Raw genomic sequence first — 18,087 nt, forward strand, 5'->3', positions numbered from 1 at the left:
CAAATCAACAGAGACATGGGTGGCTACCAAGTGGCCAATACTAGTCCCATACTCGTACATCACGGTACAGATTCCCGTCAGGGTCTTCTTCTCGGCTACCACAGCAAAAGCCTGGGACCCCGACAGAGAATCCTGCGCGAAACGTACGAGCACAGACACCAGTTTCAACATTTCATGTTATTTGTTCAGTTCCTTTTTTTCGTGGAAGGAAAAAAATTAATTTTTCCATAAATACTGCGGTATGGTTAAAATAACATTAACCATTGTACCCATATGGTAATGTGTGTATACTATCATCGCATATTATGCGTTTATCATCGTGCCATAAGAGTGATATTTTATTCGAGCATTCTGTGTATAATGTCATTTGGTGCGACCGTATGGACCGGACTTGCGCGCGCTTTGTTGCGTGTTCCTCCAGGACCTCGAGGAAATCTTCAAATGTAATTTTATTTTTTACCACGCACTTTTGTATTCCTTTTGCTCTCTTTGTAATCGTTTCCCCATATCTGTATGTATATAGCTTTGCTCGGAGGCCGACAAACTCCTCCATCGTCACCCCATTGCACTCGTCCTTGAATTTGCCCACCACTTTTTTATTGGTGGGTGAGTAGCAGGGGTGACCAATGGGATACGCGCTCGTGTCAAACAAGCTCATGAGCGCAGAGTCGTCGACCAGGTCCTGGTAGAAATTGCGCGTCTTAATTTCGTAGATGAAACTGTCCGTATCCATGTACGCCAGCGAAATGTTGTCCTTATATCTTGTCTTCATCACATCATAGTGGAAATTATACATGAGCGTTTTGGACAAGTCCAGAACCGCAAACCCCGCATATATAGGGCGGTCAAGATATATTTTCTCATGTTGGAGTTTTATTAGCGATAGGTCTTCGTCCAAAATGGTTCGGTCCTGGAATGCTGGCTTGGCAATAACCTTTCGGAGCCTTGCCTCGCTGCATACGAGCTCCATACTGCCGCTTGAATTTATTTTCCATGAGCTTGCCAAAGCAGGAGTTATTTGCCAGCTTGAAGAATTCCTTCTCGAAATCATTTGTAGCATGTTGTCTCATAATCGTATTTTTTTCAATATAGGACTTCATCCACGCACGCTGCTCAAATTGAAGTACTCTATGAATTTTCTTTATTTGCAGTCCGTGCTGGAGAGCTTGCTTCAGGTTTCTATAATGAATGATGTAATTTTCCTTATGCTCGAGAGTTGTCATTAATTTAGTTTGTCTCGAGCCGGGCGGGCACTGGCTGACGGGCAGGAACGGCAGGTACTTATGTTCCTCGTGGAGGGCAGACGGATACTCTACATCAACTTCTAGGATGTACCCCATCCGCCCCTCGTCAGGTATCGTCATCACGTCGATATCAGCGCCCACCCACCTGAAGCTTCTGACTGGCAGCGGCAGCGACATGGCCCATCCGTAGAGGTTGTTGGCGTCCAGATAGAGTATGTGCTTCGATGACTGGCTGGGATCGTAGGTGCGGGGAAGGCAGACGTTGTTGGCCTTGCAGTGGCGCTTGACCACTTGTGCCACCCCACCCCTGATCCCAGCCTCGATGAACATATACATGTCATAGTCGGTTATAAGCTCTAGTCGTACCTGCGTCTGTTTCAACATGGCGTCGAACGTGAACCCTGGGGAGCTGACGTAGTGGCTGCAGTCAAGCCCGTACATGTCGAGACAGAGCTGACGAAAGTTCTCGAAAACGTCTGCAAGAAGCAGCACGTCCGTCTTTAAATATACGTCGCTGTACTCGCCCAGGGTCACACAGCCGAACTGGTTCCACACTGCCTGCGCATGACTGTATTCTGCATCGCTGATATGGCTGTCATTTAACATATTGTAAAAATCTTCCTTTGCAGGCAGTTGTGGCTCGTCCAGTTTCTCCCAGCTGGAAACATAATCATAGAGGAATATACCCTTTCTCGTGACGAGGGACATTTCTTCTAGTGTGAAATATTTAGAAGTCTCTTTGAATTTGTCGGCTGGCAGGTACGATGCGAGGGACGCCGAACTTCGTGCCATGAACCTGAATGTGTCGATAAACTGTACGGAGAATTTGTTGCCCAGGCTTTTCGAAAATGTTATCATTTTTTCCTGCGTGTGGGGGATTATGAATATTTCCTTGTTGTCGTAGCCCAGTTTCTTGATGATAAACTTCTCGTCGTAGCTGAGGTTGTGGAAGTACACAACAAGCTTCTTGGGCCGCCTGCGCAGAAGATTGCAGCTGTTGCAGGCGGCACCAAGGTACTTTCCACTGAAGTGGTCGTGGTCCTTTACTTTATAATTTTCCATGGTAAATACCGCATTGCAGTAGCATCACTGTTGGGCTGCGGCGAATCTGGCATTCTCTTGAGCCGTCAGCGGCGTCATGGGCAAGCTGGTCTGGTATATGTCCTTCACCTGATTCCCAATATTGACTATGTCCTCCACGAATTTTGCTTCAGCATCGGGCCCCCTGTATAGCATCGGCTCTTGCGGCAGCGAGGCGGTGAGCGTGGCTGGGATCACGCTATTGTCGACCTTTACATATATGCAATAACTGTATGCTTCACGTTTTTGATATGCATAGGTGCTTGATTGCTGGGGGTCCGGCTGGCATGATGAGATGGGTACTAGCAGGGCTTCAAAATCCGCATAAACGACGATTGGCATCTTTGTCATATGATGATAGTTTTTAAACTCCATGACAGGTGGCTTGCCATTCTTGTCAGCTTTAGGCATCTCGACGTGTACGGGAGCATGGGTGTTGCAGAACTTTCTGTGCGCGTCGATACACTGCTGCCCTGTCAGCCCTGAAACTCGGTGCTGGTCATCGTAGTACGTGAAGCATCTCTTGCAGACATGGATTTTTTCTGTGTGGGCGGTGATCTGAGGCCTGACGAGTCTTGAGAAGTTCTTAATATAGCAGAAATGAGAGTTACTATCTTCGTTCGACAGAAGCAGGAGGTCGAAATGATGTTGCTTTTCCTCCTTCCCCACACGCACTGGCGCGATCTTGTCGTTCTCGTCAATGTTGTAGACGTTGACAGACACTCCTTTGTTGTTTCGCTCAAACACTCTGATTTGGTGGAGGGGGGTAGGGAACTCCAATCCTGAAAAATCAAATTTTCCCTCCGGGTCGTGGTAGCGCTTGTCGACCCGGCGTGGATTCTCCCCCTCCACGTACCGCGCCAGTATGGCCCACTTGAAGCACTCGTTGTCTTCCAGGTTCATGGGATTTATGCATGCTTCACGGTTCTTGATGACAGCAGGCAGATCAATGTAGTAGTCGACTCGCAGTGGTACTAACTTGTTGAAACGGAGCTGAATTTTCTTTACTGCAGACAGAGTCCACCCGGATCCCTTGCTGACGTATTCGTCTTCCTCCCTACATATTTTCTCAATGCATTCCGTTACTGCCTCTTCAATGTCGCTCTCTTCGTAGATGGGTACATTCTTCGTCTTGAACGCCCTCTTGTCGACACCTTCATCGATGGGAGCGGGCTTGGCATAATCGCATTCAAGCCATACACTGAACTTCACTGGGCCATTTTCACGTACTTCCTGGGAAATGCGATTTATCATGTTATTTTTCATTTCGCCCAGGTACGTGCAAATATCTTTGGTCGCACCATTGTTGACTGCCACTAAGGTCTTTAAATTTCTGCGGAACGCACTCTCCGCCTCAACGAACCCGGTACCGCCTGCCTCCAAGTCAACCTGAGCCTGGTCAGGCGCTTGCGCCTCCAAGTCTCGCTGTGCCTGGTCGGGCACACTCGCCACGTATTGCGGACGAGTGCTGGGGCCGGGCTGTTGCAGGCCGGAGGTCTCGTCTACGCACCGTCTCTTAGCGGCCAGGCCATTGCACGTCTTGATGTGCATCAATAGATTGTCTTTGCGGGTAAACCCGCCCTGGCATGTAGTGCATGTAAATGCAATGCGCTCAGGGTTGAATGAGCACTGGCTCTTCTCGTGGCGTCTGGCATCACGGCTATATTTGAATTGCAGCCCGCAGTGAATGCACCTCGAGCCTGTGCTGTGCTCGACGGTGCCCTCACACGTTCTCATATGGCGGGCCAAACTGTCCTTGCGGCTTATTGTCATACCGCAGATATGACATTGGCTTGCTGTATTACAGCCAGGATTAGCTGCGCAGATGCGCTCATGCCGTCTGGCATTTTGGGTATTGGTAAAACCTTTGCCACAGTACGCACACCCATTCCCTGATGATGGTGCACATACCTGAGATGACACAAGCTGGCAGGCTCCCGATGTCGAGGGCTGGACAGCTCCCGAGGTCGAGGGCTGGAGGGCTCCCGATGCTGAGGGCTGGCCGGCTGCCACGGGAACACCAGACGCGGTCCTCTTCATGATGACGATGATGGACTCTGCAACACGGGCGGAAAATTATAGCAACAAGAACATCATAATTATCACACACACAAACAAATAAACGTGCATAAATACAACCACGAGCGCACACACACACACACGTGCATAAATACAACCACACACACACACAAACAAAATACATGTGCATCAATACAACCACACCTACACACAAACAAAATACACTTGCATAAAGACAGCTACACGCACACACAAAACATTAGAAACAAGCACACACGCATAAATAATAATTAAATTCCACTTACCAGAAGAACACAGGAACGACTCTGTGTGTACTGCACGCACGCACAACGAGGAGGGCAGGAACGTCGTACAGCACACTGTAACCTGTAACATAGAAAAGAGACCACCTGGCTTAGCATTTGGAATTTTTTTATCAAGACAGCGCAAAGACACTGACGTCAAAATTTTATGTTTTATGTACTGACCGGAATCGAAGAGGAACGGTGCAGGACTCCAGAGGGCAGACAGACGTTCTCCAAGCGGATCACACTGGGGAGTAGCTCGACGCAAGGAGAAGCACTGAATACCTGCAACACATACAATATTTTTTTACGAAATATACTACAATAGTAATTTACTCGTATTTCTTTGGTATATTTTTGTATTTTTTTTTTCTATTTTTTTATGAAACAAATTTATTTTTTCTATTTGATTATGATAGCAATTGCGCGTGCATCTGTTATTTATTTTTTTGGGCCAGGCGAGGGGGCAGGCAGGGCGACCTGGGCGCCCCATGCGGCGGTGCGCGGTAACTAGCCAGACGTAAGCTGCAGGGTGCGGCGGAAACATCGCTCCGTGCACGGGTTGACCAGGGAGCGCGGGGGGTCGGTAGGGTCCACACGCGGCGTGGATGAGGGGGGGACATTCCGTCCAGGAGGAGGGAGGGGAGCGCACCATTGGTGGGGGGGCTGAAGCAGGGAGGGGGGAGGGCATGCTCTGCGCGCGCTGCCCGTCGGTAGGACACGGGTGTGCACAGCATCCATCTTGTTTCGAGCTAAGTCGATCATGCATGAATAATAACTAACATGTATGCCAGGGAAAACTATTATTACAAGATGAAATATACTGCAACTGATAGCACTAATAATTTCGACTGAAAAAAAATTGTAATAATCACAACTGTAAAATATTAATACTGAACCTAACGCAGGCTCTAAACAGTTCCACTCGCACACATCATCTAGGCAGTACCAATCTTAGACGTGAAAAATACACTCGAAAAAATTACGGGACGGAAATTGTAATAATTTCTGAAACAAATTTTTGGAAAACAGACGATTACTAAGCCTAGTGCGTACTTTTATTTTTCCTACGCTCTCTCTGCCGGCCGGCTGGCCGGGGAGCCGGCGGGCGGTTCGTCAGCCGTGCGCGCTCGCTCGAGTGTTATCACCACGTCACGTACTAGCTGGCTCAGCAGCGGCCTTCACCCAGTGGCCAGCTGTTAGGCTTGCTGACTGAGTGAAGGACGTAGCGAAGGCATACACACACGCGAAACCATAATGTTAAAATAAAAAAAAATTACAGTTGAAAACAATTTCAAAGTTAAAATTTACGAAAAAATTTCAAAGTTGAAAATGTTCGGAAAAATTTCAAAGTTAAAAACGTTCGGAAAAATTTCAAAGTTAAAAACGTTCGGAAAAATTTCAAAGTTAAAATTTACGAAAAAATTTCAAAGTTGAAAACGTTCGGAAAAATTTCAAAGTTAAAATTTACGTCAAAATTTTCAAAGTTAAGATTTACGGAGAAGTTGTACTTACCAAGCTGCTGGAGTTGTAGAGACGGGAAGTAAAGCTGGAGAACTCGAACGCGATCATACGACGACGGCGGTAAGACCAAAAGTGAAGCCCCCGACGTCTCACACGGCAATTTATAGGTAAATTACCCCCCCCCCCCCCCCCCCTTGTCAAAGGCGCAAGCCAATCAGGTTCCGCGAAAACTGCAGCATGGTCAGCACTATTTTTGAATTAATGGGAGGGATGAGGGAAAAGTGGGAGGAGCGAATGTTGCGGGAATCAGGAGGGGGGGGCAGGAAATGTTGACTGTTTGGTGGGGGGGATACTCACTAGCCAATCAGAATCATTCAGCTCCTGGCAGCTGGAAGAGTTGCCACGTGAATCTCAATGCTCCAGACGAAATAATTACCAACTTATTGAAAATTTATATATTATGACACTTTATAGATTAGGTTATTTTCATCACTTTCATATTTAAATAATTTACTGAAAAATATCATTTGTTTTTTAATTTTATGATTACCTTTTCAACCGCAAATTATTAATTTGTAAACGGAAGGGGAAATAAAAAGTCATAACAATAGTTTTTAATTTTTTTTTATTACTTCAAAACATCTAACAAGGCAGAGAGTACAGAACACAGGGCGGTGCGAATGGTTTTTACAGAATCAAATTCGTAACAGTCCGTAGCATTATCGCTGTAGATGTGTGGCGTATCGGCGCTCAATCCACGTTTCTTGATGCTTCGGCGCCGAGTTGCCGGTTCGAGTCTGGGAGAGGGCCGACGGCGAGTCCTAGTCTTGAGTTCAGGTCTGGACATGTCGCTGCGTTTCGAAGCGACGAGTTTGGACATGTCGCTGCGCTTCGAAACCTCGTGTTTGGACTGCTCACTGCAGCCCGGGGTGCCGGGGTCGATACCGCTACAGTCTTCTGGCGTGCAGTCGGATGTGTGTAGAGTTGTACCGAGAATTTCTTCCTTGGTGCATGGAAGAATGGTTGTTGGTCTGAGGTTAAACACGACGCACTTTTCCACCCCGCAACAGTTTATTTGTTGTTGTGATGGCTCATAACTGCGTGGCGAATGAGCCATTAGGAAATGCAAGACTCCGCCGTAACATATTTCCGTATATGTGCGTAAATTTTCTTCTCCGTCCAGGAAACTGTGTTCAATACAGTTGTAGTCTGGTTTCGCACTCAGGTACTCGGTTTCCGGCTGGAATGGCGTCATCGTGTCCGAACGTCAACTGATTGATAGTGCTCGATTGTCGAGCTATTTATACTAAAATTACAATTCAGGTGTGCCAATATTTGGCAAATAAAAATCGGGTTTGCCAATATTTAAAAAAATTTATTCGCACTGCTGCACGTGCCATTTCTGCATTAGCTGCGAGTTTGTGCAGGCACAGACACGTTCAAACTTGTCGCTTGGATGCTTAGCTTCGTACATTGCACAGAGTTTGCGCAGGGAAGGACAGCCGTAGTCGGTCTGTATATCTACGATTTCAGCTGCTCCGACGTCACACAGTTCTCGTAGCCATTTCTTCTGTTCAGGTCCGGCGACGTAGATTATTTCGTTTTGAAGTAGTAAGTCTTGAAGTGTGATTTTCACTTGGTGGTACGGAATTTTTCCTTCGTCCCACTCTAGTCTGTGATAATATTTATATAGCCATTCGTTCGACCGTTTACTTTTTTCGTCTAGTAGTTTCCACGGATACGGGGGTCGGAAGCTGCGGGTTCGAGTCCAGCCGTCGTGAGTGACACCAATTTCCTTGAGCACGAATCCATTTTGGCTCTGGAACCCCTGCATGTTACAGTACATCCTGAGACCAACTGATGATGGGACGGTACATGCAGACGTATCTATATCTAGTTCAATATTTTCACGAGACCTGAAAACGCGTCATAATTAATTACTCTGTCGTGTAGGATTAGACAGAACGCCGTTGTGAGTGGCGGTACGTCATCTTTCGTGGAAATTTCTAATCGACAATCAATCATAGAACTGCGAATCGATTCGTCTTGTTTGCTCACGTCAAATACGATTAGCGGAGCTAATGCTTTGTAGGTGTCTAGACTCAGGATCGGGTGCGATTCTCGTCCATGGTACGAAGATTGGAACTGCGTGTACGTGTGATACAGCAAGGAAATACCGCCATTTTCAAAATCAATGTTCATGTCCACGTACGGGTAACTTTCGCTGTTTAAAAATAGTTTTACATTTTCCATACAACAGTGGTCAAACACCGATCTCTCGGTCTTGAGGTTCTTTTGTCTGTCTGTCTGCAAAGCTAATATTATATATCTAGGTTTTTCCGTACTGCTCGACGTCTTGACCACCCAGTAATTGCGTCTATTCTGGGTCAGTAAGGGACACGTTACGAGATTCCAGCTCCTGAACGCAATTTCGACCGTCTTGTCCTTTCTGACGTAACTTAAAAGTCTGACTCTTTCTTTTGTGCTGACGGTTATGTGTGGAACAAACCACTCGGTGCTCGTGACGGTGACTGCGACCGGCTGGGGGTCGTTTCCGGGTGCTCCCACGACAGCATTCAGGTGCGATGTTGCTAGAATTAACACGAGTTCTTGGCGGGCTTGAATCAATATTTTCTTGTAATCCTCCGCGAAGCCGAGAAGCATCGAAAGCGGTATGCTAACTTCGAATTTTCCAGATTCGTAGATGGGAATTTTGAAATCGGGTTCCATTCCAAAACCCGCGATTTTGGTCGCGCTCATGTCGTTCGGTGTTAGAGACAGGTAATTTTTCATCGTGGCGGTAATGCCCAAGTCCCACGATTCATCGATCGCAATATTATTCAATTCGAAAATAACTCGTTCGAATAAATGCAATATTCCGTTTCGTCCGAAGTATGCAGTTGCGGGATGTGTTCCGTCCGCCTTTGTCAGCGTGCCTCTTATACGAATAAACGACTGGCAGGGTAGAGTGTAAACGTCTTGTTTCTGTACCGGGATGCGTATTTCCTTACCGGGCATATACGGCCCTTGGAGGTAGGGAGCGTAGCAGTGATATTCAAATTTATTTACATCGTCGCTAAACTGAGCTTTTTCTGACACGTTTAAATAATCTTCCATGCTTGTGAACTTTGTAGCCTAAACTGCGGAGATACTTAACATTAAGAGGTGTTGACGCGCCGCGTCCTCGTAACAGACTGGTTCTGGGTTCGTGTCGCTTCTTTGATTTATAGGTATTGAAAATCAGTCCCATCGCTTCAAGTGCAGACGTAGTGTAATTTCTTCGTTTCTAAAATTTACTAGTTTATAGTTTTGATCGACAATGTCCACTACCACTTTGTGTACTGTTTTGGCGAGCACAGGGGCGTAAATGTTTTTTTGCAGTACTTCGACCAGTTTATATCCGGGCGAAACCGTTGGCGAAAACTCGTGTAGCATGTTGTTTAGTCGTCCGTTGAGGTACGTTCCACTTGCCAAATTACAGTTTATGCGTATTACATTTGTCGACATGATATTTACAGGTCGCGTGGAGACGTGCAAGGTCTTGGCTGCGTATATTTTCGGTTCGAATCCTAGCATGGTACCTATGGTGCCAGGTTTCGTAAAGTCGACATTTTCACTGCAGTAAAGTTCGCACTGTAGCGTGTTTGGATTATCTCGCAATTCGAAAATTGTGTTTGGAGACAGGGCTTCTTGATGTAATTTGTAATATCGCTCAACTCGTATGCGCCGGTAGGTATGACAACTTCCTGAGCTGTTGTTCCATCACTTTTCAAGAAGCACATTTTTCAGTTTTCCTCGTCGATATTAGGTATGGCATTATACGTTTGAAAATCTACGAGCCCGATGCTCCATTCTCCGTTCAAGTCCAGCGGAGGGTAGATTGTGGCTCGTAGCTGCGAGCTACGACCTGTCAATATGAGTGTTACGGACATGACTGATTGATTTTCGCTACTGTACGTTTATTTTATATACGAAAAAATATACACTTGTTTTTCATACTTCATATTTGGTCAGAAATCTCAAGCACAAGTGTCCGCAATTTGTTTGATTAGGCCTCTGTTCCGTTTCGTAATTGTAAAACATCGTAGTGGTCCGGCCCAGGTACTGTCGCAGTTCGGGCAGAGGGCGTAAATTACCGAAACTGTCGTAGTAAGTAGCTTTTTTCCCCGTCTTTACATAGGCCACCCAGTGCATGCCGCGACCCGCCGACGTGTCTAAATTAATTATGGCGCGCTCACGTGTGTTTGGCTTGCTGGGCAAAGTGTCTCGCATAAACACGCCGTGGAAATGTGGTATTTTAAGTTTGCGTGCGTACTTTATTAAATCTACGTTGGTGAGCGGTCGTTTCGGCAGGGAACTTAGGATTTTCTCTTTACTCGTTTCTTTTTCATGCCTCGGCCTGCCTTGTGAGGCCGTAGGTACAGTCCTGCGCCGTTTTTTTTACCGATGGCAATGGCTTCCATGCTTGAATTATGTCTACGTGCTTCCTCCAACTGCTTTCGCTGGTTCTTGCTAGTGTTGACTGCTCTAGCGATATTTGCCGCGGCTGCTGCGATCCCGCCTAGTGCACCTATAGCAGGCACCAGCAGCGGTAGAAATCCGCCCTTTTTCTTGTTCTTTCGTTGTATCTTGCGCTTCTTGGACTTGCGAATTCTGGGTTTACGAGCACCCATTCCTAATTTCGTCTTTGCCTTCATGATTTTAGATACGCTCCAGGCCGCGATTTTCTCTTCTAATCCTGCGTCCGGCGATTTGCTTATATCTTCGGCTTCCTGTGCCAATATCTGATCTGCTCTGTGCCTAGATTCCAGATCCTTGCTTAATGAATATGCGATATCGTGCTGCTTGCACTTTTCGTCCAGAGAATTAATTCCCACGTCACCGCGAGCTAACCTTTTCGTTAGTTTAGTTCCGGGGCCGCAAAATCTGTAGCCGGGAATGTGTAGCTCGAATGGTAGGTTGTTTATCAGCGAGTTTACGAGTCCCGCGCCGATGTGTTTTTTTTTCTTACCTCTTCGAGACATTACATGCAACTGACCTAAAATCAATAAATACGATTGCTCTTATAGAATTTCCATCAGTACGATGGAGGTAGTCAAGCAAGACATTTGTTTGCCAGTGTGCATTACGCAGGACGATGAAACTATCGGTCGTGAATCACGACATGGTATATTATTATCGTCCACCGTACGTTGCATCATAGCGGGACCGTCCAACTGTGGCAAGACGTGCGTTTTACTGAGTTTACTGGAGGAGCCAAATGGTCTTCGGTTCGAGAACGTTTACTTGTATTCCAAGTCGTTGCAACAGCCAAAGTACCAGCGCTTGGCCGCTGTTCTTCGCTCGGTGGATGGTCTGGAGTATTTTCCGTTTAGCGCTAATACCGATGTGGTGTCTACCGCCGAAGCAAAGCCTAATTCCGTGTTTGTGTTCGATGATGTGGCTTGTGAGAAACAAGGCCTAATACAAGAGTACTTTTCCATGGGCAGACACGCCAAGGTAGACTGCGTATACCTGTGTCAGACGTACGGTAGAATACCCAAACATTTGCTGCGTGATAATGCGAATGTCATAGTTTTGTTTCGCATGGACGAACTTAATTTATGCCACGCTTACGACGATCACGTAAACACCGACATGACGTTTCAGGAATTCAAAGACATGTGCTCCTTGTGTTGGAAAGATGAACACGGATTCATAGTCATCGTAAAGGACTGGCCACTATATAAGGGCAGGTACAGACAAGGCTTCGACCAGTTTATCGTCAAACATGAATCATAGCATTTCTAAATTTGGACGCAGCAGTCGAGCTCCGCGTACCGAACTATGCACCGTGAAACACGATGATGAAATACGTAAATACATTTCGCTACTTGGCCAAGACATAAAACGAGCAAAAGACGAAATAATAGTGTACCTCGTAGCCATAGACCAGCGCGTGGAAGCTTCGGATTCTCGAATTCGCGACATGATCGAAGTTTCGAATGCACAAAGACGCGACGACCTAAAGTCTCTTCTGTCAAAACTTAATTCACGTCTGGTGTCTAAAGGTGCTTCGAAATAAACAGTATGGATGTTAACACCGATTTGGCTAAGCAACTGCACGATGTCATCGAGGCCATACGAACAAAGTACTTGCTCGCCAAGCAACACAGATTAAGCGACGAGGTTCGAAGAGAGGAAAAGTTGAAGCCCTTGAGTGCCCGTCTGGATAGTTTCATAGCCAGGCGAGGGGACGTCGAAAACGAGAAACCGACTAAAATCGAAGTAAAAGAAAAGCCGCAAACTACGTCCACGGGCAAACGAAAGCGAAGTCCACAATTAACAGACGATTCCAACGTATCTACTAGCGAAGACGAAGTTCGTGTCGGTCGAATCTTAGGAAGAAACCTCGAAACAAAAAAGGTTTGAAGTCGGTCCTCTTGCTAGCGAGTACCTGGCCTCCTCTGTGCCTCGAAACGGCGACGCGACGTATGGCGTGCATAAACGAGGTAGTAAATGGGTCCTTGGTTCGAAGGAAGTACATTTCGTATCCGGCGATAATATTGAATGTGGAAAAGAGGTGATAAAACTTACTCGTGGATTATGCGAACTTTTGTTTCGTAAAAAACCGCGGCGATATTCAGAGGTGGATTTGCGAAAATATAGAAGATTGCTGGATGCTTCCAACGCCGTTTACGCGAAAAATGACCCGAAAACGGGTCGATTCAAAGATTATGAACATGAGAAATATCCTTTGATAGCTAGTCTTTTCTTAGACATCGAAGGGGCCGGACTTTATAAATTAGACACTGGTAGAAAATTGGACTATGTATATTATGACGACCCCAATGAAATAGTTGATCGTCTTAGACTGCAGCAGGCATCTCAGAGCGTGGGAAATAATTCGCACAGCAACGAAATCACTTCCATACTTGAAGAATTACGGGAAGCGGGTTATATTGAATAGTTATCATGTCAAAGTTTGCCATTGCGGGCGAGTTGCATAAACCCGCAAGACGTAATTATCCACGTCGAAAAATCAAAATGAAAAAGATTGGACGACAATTGGCAGTCTGATCTGCTCGAAATGTACGAATATTCGCGTGTGAACAAGGGCTACAGGTACATTCTCATAGTCATAGACACATATTCAAAGTTCCTGTGGGCTAGACTCTTAAAACGGAAAACCACCGTGGAAGTTACGAGTGTCATGGCGAATATTTTGAAACATAAACGAAGACCTTCGTTACTGCAGACGGACGACGGTAAAGAATTCTACAATGCATCATTCAAGGCACTAATGAAAAAGTTTGACATTACGCATTATTCTACGTTTAGCGGTGTCAAAGCATCAATGGCAGAACGTGTGATTCGTACGATGAAGAATAAACTGTATAGGAATTTTACAGCGAACGGTAATTACAGGTGGCTGAGTTTACTTCCTAAACTCGTGCGAGAATACAATTCTACTGTGCATTCTACCACGAAAATGAAGCCGAAGGACGTAAAGGATAATCGACTGCTTCGAACTGTGAACTCCAAGACGAATATACTAGATTCGCGAAAGAAAAAAGCGAATATCGGCGACATTGTGCGGATTTCGAAAAATCGCGGAATTTTTCACAGGCCTTACAAGGGGAATTGGACTGGTGAACTTTTTCGTGTATGTATAATAAAAAATACGTATCCACATACTTATTTTCTCGAGGATCTGAAAGGAAAACGTATAAAAGGAGCGTTTTATGGAGAAGAAATTATGAAAACTAAATTTCCAGATACTTTTCTCGTTGAAAAAGTGTTACGGCATAAGAAGGGTAAGGCATTAATACGATGGTTGCATCATGGACCAGAGTTTGACTCGTGGATTGATGAAAAGGATATTTTAAAACTATGAGTTTGTGTAAAAACTTGTGTGTAAAACATATTTTGTATAAATAAATCTTTGTATGTAATAAATTGTATTTTTTATTTATTTCTGTACGTGTATATATGCGTCATGCGGGGAGCGTACAAGAAGCGCGACCGTCCCGGCCGAAAGACGTTGGACGACTGTCGTGGCTTTTACCCCCTCCACAGCGCCCGTGGCGGTGGTGGGGGGGGATCGCGGCGGTGGTGGCAGGGTGGGAGGTGGTGGAGATCTTACTTTGCAGAAATATGATTCCTCCTCACTCCTGCCCCATGCAGGTGCATCTTCCCCCTCCATGCCGCTCGTCGGACCGTGGGACACAGCGCTGGGGGCACAGACCAGATGTCCTCTTCCAGGACACGTGTGCTGGTCGCCGCTTGCTAACAATATATTACAAAAATTATTTTATTAAGAGTAACTTTTAATATTTTTAACTATAAAGACGAAATGAAAAGGTTTATTCCAAGTATAAGGTTATAACGAATTAATTTTCTTTACAAGTATAAAGTCATAAAGAATTTATTTTTTTACAAGTATAAAGATGTATAATTTTTTTCCAGGTATAAAGTTTTAAAGATTATATAAAAAAAAACAATTGAGTATAGTGACTCGAGGATTTATTATTATGATAAAACACAAACATTAAATTTTTTTTCTACGTAATCGTACATACATATATACATTAGTTTTTACCTCAATTCCTCCTCTCCCCTACCGAGTACCTTCTTTGTGACAAATAGACGTAGAATTTTTTTTAATGCATACTTTATCATCTAAAACCTTATAAGGTTTTTTTATTTATTTTTGATTACAAAGTTTTTTCACAGATAAAAAAAATAATAAATTACAAAAGGGTGGTGGGGGAGGGGCGGATCTTCATGTGCGAGAAAAAAATAATAAATTAAAAAAGGGGGGGGGGTTAAGTTCGTATATGTGTTGGTAAAAGTGGTGGGGTTCATTCTGCCTGCGTCCACCGCGGGGGAAGGATCGGTCGTCATTTTTTAATTTTTTTTGTCTCTGTCGGGTTCGAACCGAGGACTCCGAGCTCCGTGTCGAAAAAGTAATTTTTTTATTAATAATTTATTAAAATTTTATTAAGTGAATTTTTTTATAAATTTTAAAAAAAATTTCGTTAAAATCGGATAATAAATAAAAAAGTTAAAGATGGCGGCCGTAACGAAAATTGCAACGGTGACGTCATCATTCAAAATGGAGGAAAACACATCACCGGAATTTTCTAGAACACAATGATGTCATCCAAGATGGCGGATCCAAAATGGCCGCCTTGATCTACTTGTCCCGTTACGTTATGTCCCGTTACGCTGTGTCCCGTTACACTGTGTCCCGTTACGCTTATACAAGATGGCCGCCGTGACGTCACAATCCAATATGGCCGCCGTGACGTCAGAATCCAAGATGGCGTACCGACAATCTTCAATCCACCGCCTGGCGCCTGTTTCCGGACATACTATTATATACTACTATATAGGATGTTTAAAAGTTTAATTCCATTTTAAAAAAGTTGTAATTTAATTTTTACATGGCAATTTGTTGATTCTATGATATAGTTGTGACAAAAAAAAATACAAATTAATACTGTGGCCTTGCATTTGTCTCGAACTCCTATACCCCTTGCACTAACAGCCTACATGCTCTTCCACTCGAATTTGTCATTGAGTCACTTGGTCAGACCTCCAAGGTTGTGCGTTGTTCTTTAAACCGAGTCTCTAATCGGCCCTCCAGGCTGTTGAGATCAGTTTGCAACCTTTTTTCAATGTTATCCAGTCCTGACTGTAGTGTTGAGCCTTGTGTGCACCTGATTCAGGTCTACTTGTACAGTGTCAAAACTTGTGGTGAGGTCTGACTGCACAGTGCCGAGCATTGTTAGCACCTGATTCAGGTCTACATTTAGACTCAGAAACATCTGCTCTAGATGTCTCATATCAAAATGTCCTTTTGGGGCAGGGGGCCTGTCACTCTGCTAGGACAAGCAATATGCGCAGTCTCTGTCATCATAGAATCCACATATAATCTGTCCAAATTGATGCTCACTGGTACCTACGTCTGCCTAGTAGTAACTTCAGTAGTCTGGGGTACTATTTTCTAGCGTGTCGCTGTCCGAATGCGCCCGTGTCAGATCTATTGTTCTAGGGGGTGATGTTAACAAACGGTTCACATTCATCAGACCATCTGGTGAACACATGAACTCTGAAGACGCTGACAAAGTGTCATTGTCGGTGATTCTCCTGTCTGCTTCGCTGACCATATCAGAGTGGATCTTAGCCTAATTACGTAGACCATAAGCATACGTCGTTGGTAGAGACGTGTATTTGGCAAATGTGAAGTAACAAGTGTAACACGCCACAAAATTCACGGACACAAAAATACTGCAAGATTGTACAATCTTGTTTACTCGGCCCCACGTACTGGGCTCCCCTTTATGTGCTATGCCTATATCATCCTCCAGGTCTTTCACTTTTTGTTAGTATAACTGAGGATAGCACATAAAACCTGTACGACAGGTTTTGTTATAATGCATGTGATTTTTTACGAATAACAATAACAACTGGAACTTACAGTAGTGTAGTATTGCATAAAATATAAATGTAGGACAAATGAAAGTTCTTTGAGGCAAGATATGGGGATAAAAAATCTGAAAGTAAACAATAAATATTTCTGTGCATAGAAGGTTTTAAATGATTTATATATAAGTGTTTTATACACACAAAATAAAAAATAGTACAAATTGTACGGAATTTCATGGAATATTTACCCACAGTTGCACTGTTTTCTGTAAGAGATTTAAAACTCTTCTAGTTCAGATAGAACAAAAAATAAAACTCAATACATAAATATCACATGTTTCAGTAAAAGAAAGAAACCATTAAGTACTCTGTGTCAGTTTATATTGTATAACTCCGCCGGAGATATAGTGGGCAACTCATAATTTAATTGTCCGTATAAAGATAATATTTTCTAAAATTCAGTTGAACTTTCACAACACTACAAGTTCTGTGATGTTAATTTAGTCCGACTAGATAGTTCAATCGAGAACACAAAAATGGTCCACTCGAGATCACTGAGCTTAAGATTAACAATCGTAAATAATTGGTCAGTTTATACTTTACAGTGTGAATATAATAGTTTCCTATTTGCGTAAATAGTTTGCATTAGCCATTACATGAATGAAAATTGCGTTTCAAGTATCCCTGTTTTAATTTAACGACTTAGCATCAGGTATACGATTTAAACATCGATGCTCTGGTACAGCATTTGACTTACTGCGCTGTCTTCCTTAGGATTCACTTATATACACAATACATTTTCATACTACCCTGTTACGCCTTAAATAGCCAAGACATTCAAAAATTTCCCTATACATTTATAGGAAGATGAATGCTATCAATATTATAACTATTTTCTACAAATATGTGGCACTTCAGTATACCGTGATGTCACTTTTGATTAAATGTTCCACACCCTTTTAGTTGATTAAAAATCCTAATAGCATTAGTTTTAAAACGGCGAGCCCCGATTGGCTAGTGGCAGAGGCACCATGGCGCCTAGGGTAAGTCACACCATCATTAAAATACAAACAGTCTTGTAACTACACTATAATTCAAAACATTAATTTTGGGGTAGTTTTTTTATAACATTATGCCAAATTAAAAGATTTTTTATTTCCTGTTCCATTGCACCCTAGAGGGTCTCCTCAATGCCTCTCGTAACGATCATTATATGTCCTAGAGTAGGGTGAATGAATAGTGTTGTTGATATGGGCAGTATCAATACCGGAGCAGGCAGAATCATAACACACAATTGAAAACTTAAATACTGATTATAAACAATAATAAAACCACACGTGTCCTTGTTTCGGTACAACGTTGTGAATTTTATGCCTGCAGTAACTCCCCAACAAACATTTTTGCTTTTTGCATGCCGCACACACCGTAACGCTTGCATAGGTGAGCAAGATAACGGGTATTAAAAAATATTTGAACATCACACCACGTCTATATATCTTGTGGATATTATTCGTGAGATAAGTATTCTTTTTCCAGGGTTTGCGCTCAAGATGACAACATGT

General features: G+C 43.9%; 2 protein-coding genes across 2 annotated transcripts in view; one reads left to right on the forward strand and one right to left on the reverse strand.

Annotated features, from left to right (window-relative positions):
* LOC134527278 (uncharacterized) overlaps positions 1-18,087 on the forward strand; it is a 466,201-nt gene that overhangs the window by 297,502 nt on the left and 150,612 nt on the right. The window lies entirely within an intron of this gene.
* Positions 337-6,240, reverse strand: LOC134527277 (uncharacterized). Its single transcript, XM_063359814.1, has 4 exons — positions 6,164-6,240; positions 4,832-4,933; positions 4,649-4,730; positions 337-4,381 (listed from the first exon to the last, which is right to left on the reverse strand). Exons 1-4 carry the CDS (start codon positions 6,218-6,220, stop codon positions 2,331-2,333), a joined length of 2,292 nt encoding a protein of 763 aa, XP_063215884.1. The 5' UTR covers positions 6,221-6,240; the 3' UTR covers positions 337-2,330.

This window comes from Bacillus rossius, chromosome 1 (genome assembly GCF_032445375.1).
Source record: "Bacillus rossius redtenbacheri isolate Brsri chromosome 1, Brsri_v3, whole genome shotgun sequence".
Lineage (NCBI taxonomy): Eukaryota > Metazoa > Arthropoda > Insecta > Phasmatodea > Bacillidae > Bacillus > Bacillus rossius.